Source organism: Mizuhopecten yessoensis, unplaced genomic scaffold (genome assembly GCF_002113885.1).
Source record: "Mizuhopecten yessoensis strain PY_sf001 unplaced genomic scaffold, ASM211388v2 scaffold11047, whole genome shotgun sequence".
Taxonomy (NCBI): domain Eukaryota; kingdom Metazoa; phylum Mollusca; class Bivalvia; order Pectinida; family Pectinidae; genus Mizuhopecten; species Mizuhopecten yessoensis.
The window spans coordinates 862,621-866,284 of NW_018408852.1; the positions used below are offsets into that span (position 1 = coordinate 862,621).

The 3,664-nt window shown below is 38.5% G+C and overlaps 1 protein-coding gene across 4 annotated transcripts in view; it reads right to left on the bottom strand.

The window, feature by feature from the left end:
- The window catches only part of LOC110465017 (peroxisomal bifunctional enzyme-like), a 25,360-nt gene that overhangs the window by 8,096 nt on the left and 13,600 nt on the right, over positions 1–3,664 (bottom strand). For all 4 annotated transcript variants that reach the window (XR_002464569.1, XR_002464570.1, XR_002464568.1 and 1 more), the window contains exons 13-15: positions 2,517–2,619; positions 1,077–1,223; positions 542–666 (exon numbers count right to left, since the gene is read on the bottom strand). Coding sequence is in view for 1 of the 4 variants with exons in the window: in XM_021520578.1 (XP_021376253.1) it covers positions 542–666; positions 1,077–1,223; positions 2,517–2,619 (375 nt within the window). In the remaining 3 variants the exon portion in view is untranslated. The remainder of the gene's footprint in view (positions 1–541; positions 667–1,076; positions 1,224–2,516; positions 2,620–3,664) is intronic.

Sequence of the window (3,664 nt, forward strand, 5' to 3'; positions counted from 1 at the left end):
TGGCGGCCATATTGGATTTCTGATCGACCCGAAAAATAACAACACTTTGTCAGGACCATGAGGCGATCATTCCTACCAACTTTCAGTTCAATCGGTCCAGCAGAACTTGACTTTAAGTTTGAAATAGGTTTTCAAAATGGCGGCCGTGGCGGCCATATTGGATTTCTGATCGACCCGAAAAATAACAACACTTTGTCAGGACCATGAGGCGATCATTCCTACCAACTTTCAGTTCAATCGGCCCAGCAGAACTTGACTTTAAGTTTGAAATGTAAAATGTTAACGGACGACGGACGACGGACGACGACGGACGAAAACGGATAGCAATAGGTCACTTGAGCTAAAGCTCAGGTGACCTAAAAATCTCAATGAAATTCTGTAATATTTGCAGAAAAACATTTTAACATAATTTCGTACCAGAGACAATGTTCAGGTGTATCATAACAATGATTTACACATGTACCTGGTCCCTATTACTATATATATATGATGACACATATAACACACGATACATTGTTGCCTATTGATTATGATTCGTTACCTGAGAGGAGATAGTGCGTCGTTCTATCCCCAGTTTTTTGCAGTGATTGTTTAATACAGTAATCACATCATCATCGATTGAGGCGATCTTCCCTCCTGCCTTCTCATACTTGTACCAACCTTTACCTGAAATGCAGAGAAACAAATAAATTAACCTCCTTTTAACACCTCAATAATAAATCAAATAAAACACTGGGGTTTCATTTGAGTTCATGTTCCTGGCACTTACAAATATTTTATTTTTGAATAACTATGCATCTTCTTTTATTATTGAACATTCCTTATTTTAGACTTTTTCTCGATTTTGTCAATACTAACAATATTCTATAATACAACTGTGCTAGGTATTTACAAACTCTGATATCAAATTGTTTTTTCATTCCAATTTATTGCATTTCAACTTGAATATATCAAATACATTGTTTAAATATATGCATGTAAATCAAAGTTTTACAATTTTCCAACAACTTTTATGTATAATGTTGTCAGTTCCTCAGTTCGACCATCAATACCCCACAACACATAAAGCAGCTTACCAGACTTCCTACCAAGTCTGCCCATGTTGGCTAGGACAGTGTTCATGTGACTGTAGCGATTACCAGCCATGAAGCGGGTCTCATCTGTCAGAGTGACGCCTAGTGTCTTGGCAATCTCTGCAGTTATTTTTGAACCCACGTCCAATCCTGAAAAAAGGTTAACGAGTTAGTTCCGATATCTTACTGTTAAAAAACAATATAGTAAGACTAACTTAACTCATTCACCCCTGAAATTTCATAGTGAACTATTCCAACCTTTGAATTGAAAGTGTTCAAATGTGTCTTCAGGGGTGAATGGGTTAATGTTTACTGTAAAATCATAAATTTTTGTGGGACATCATAAATTTTGTGTATTTCATGGATAACAAAAATCCACAAAATTAAATCCCCCCGAAAACTTAATTTTGGTATGATATGATTTGGGGAAAATCAGATTTCAGCGAAACATAATGTCCTTGAAACAGGCTAGTACATGTATGTGAATACCACAAAATTTTAACCACACAAACATAAATGATTCTACAGTAAGTGCAAGATGTACATATTTTTCAAATCTTAGTACATGTACTACTGATGATGTAGTCATTCATAAAGAATGAATCATGAAGAACAAATCAAAAATCAAAATTTGCATCTTTCAGAAAACGCATTATTACTGTACTTTTGATTGGTTTTACAAACAACGGCAGTACACATGTACACTGTGATGAAGTATGAAACATCTACAAATCTGATGTTTCATTTAATTGACCTTTTACCTGATAGATGCTGACATTTATACTTATCCTCAGTCATAACCAGTAAATCAAAGACAGCTCAAACACCTAGGACATCTGTGTGACCAGTCACCCAAGTAAGGCTGATATATCTACAGTTCAACAGAAAGCTATGTGACGTGTCACTATAGTGAGGTCAAAGGTCACTCATCAGACATCTGTGTGACCAGTCACTCCAATGAGGTCTATATTAACAATTCATCAGACAGTTGTTTGACCTGTCAATAAAGTCAGGTCAGAGGTCAGGTATCTACCACTCATCAGACAGATGTTTGACCTGTCAAAGTAGTCAGGTCAGAGGTCAGGTACATATCTACTACCGGTACTCACCAGACAGCTGTTTGACCTGTCAATGAAGTCAGGTCAGAGGTCAGGTACATATTTACCACTCACCAGACAGCTGTTTGATCCATCAATGAAGTCAGGTCAGAGGTCAGGGTTTGACATGTCAATGAATTTAGGTCAGAGGTCAGGTATCTTCCACTCACCAGACAGCTGTTTGACATGTTAATGAATTCGGGTCAGAGGTCAGAGGTCGGGTATCTACCATTCACAAGACAACTGATTGACCTGTCAATGAATTTGAGTCAGAGGTATCTACCTCTCACCAGACTTCTGTATTGGCTGTCATTCAAGTGGGGTCAGACATACAGAATGACCTTACCTGACAAATCTCGGACTTTGAAGGGTCCCATAGGCATCCCAAAGTCCTCCATCACCTGGTCTACCTCCCAGGGTAGGGCACCCTCCTCCACCAGGAATCCTGACTGTGAGAGGAAACAATTCATAGATATAAATGTTACCAGTATTTATCTTTCAACAACAGTCAACTTCAAATCAAGTTTTTCTTACTGATATCACTCTTACTGATGGAAGGTTTTACCATATACATCATCTAGCATTAATTGTCTGATTAATTAAAATCATGCTAAGTTTAAACAGCAATTTTATTTAGAATATTTGGTGACTATAGAATTGTGAATTATGAAATTAGACTCTGTAAAATTTGAAAATGAAATGGAAGTGATAGATCCTTTGCAAAGTTAAGTGTACATGACTAGTTATTGCATCATCATAGTAACATTTCCTCCTTATAATCCTCCTTATAATCCTCTTTATAAACTGGAATGAAGGCATAGCTGAAACCTTGTTACTTAGTCTACATTCGCGTATCCCGGTGGAAACGGTACGTGTGGTGCAGAAATATTCCACGATAAACGAACGCACTTGGAGCGTTCTATAAGTAAAGTTAAAAATGCACAGTTTCGGAGAACAAGAGGCCCAGAGGGCCTGTATCGCTCACCTGGATACCTAAGCAATCATGGCAAACTATTCTCCAAATGAGTTCAAGGGAATATGCCAGACCCCAAGGCCAATCCTTGTAGCATAGCTATATTAGATGCCCAGCAATTTTATGTATGGTTATGGGGTGGAGATCTTACCTGTTTCCAAGCTTTGACTCAGAAACTAGGTCCCTAGAGTTGTGGCCAGACCACAGGATCGATTCTAATATCGTGACTGCATTTGTCTCTTTTTGCCAAGCATTTGTATATATAGTTTTGGGGTGGGGATCTCAACCGTTTCAAAGTTATGACCCAGGGGCTAAGTCTGCAAGGGTGGGGCAGACCCTGGGATCAATTCTAATGTCATGACTGCATTCGTCTCTTTATGCCCAACAATTGTATCTATAGTTTTGGGATGGGGGTATCAACCATTTCAAAGTTATGACCCAGGGGTTAAGTCTCCAAGGGTGGGGCAGTCCCCAAGGCCAACCTGGAAGCATATGTGCAATCATCTCTTTATACTCAGCAA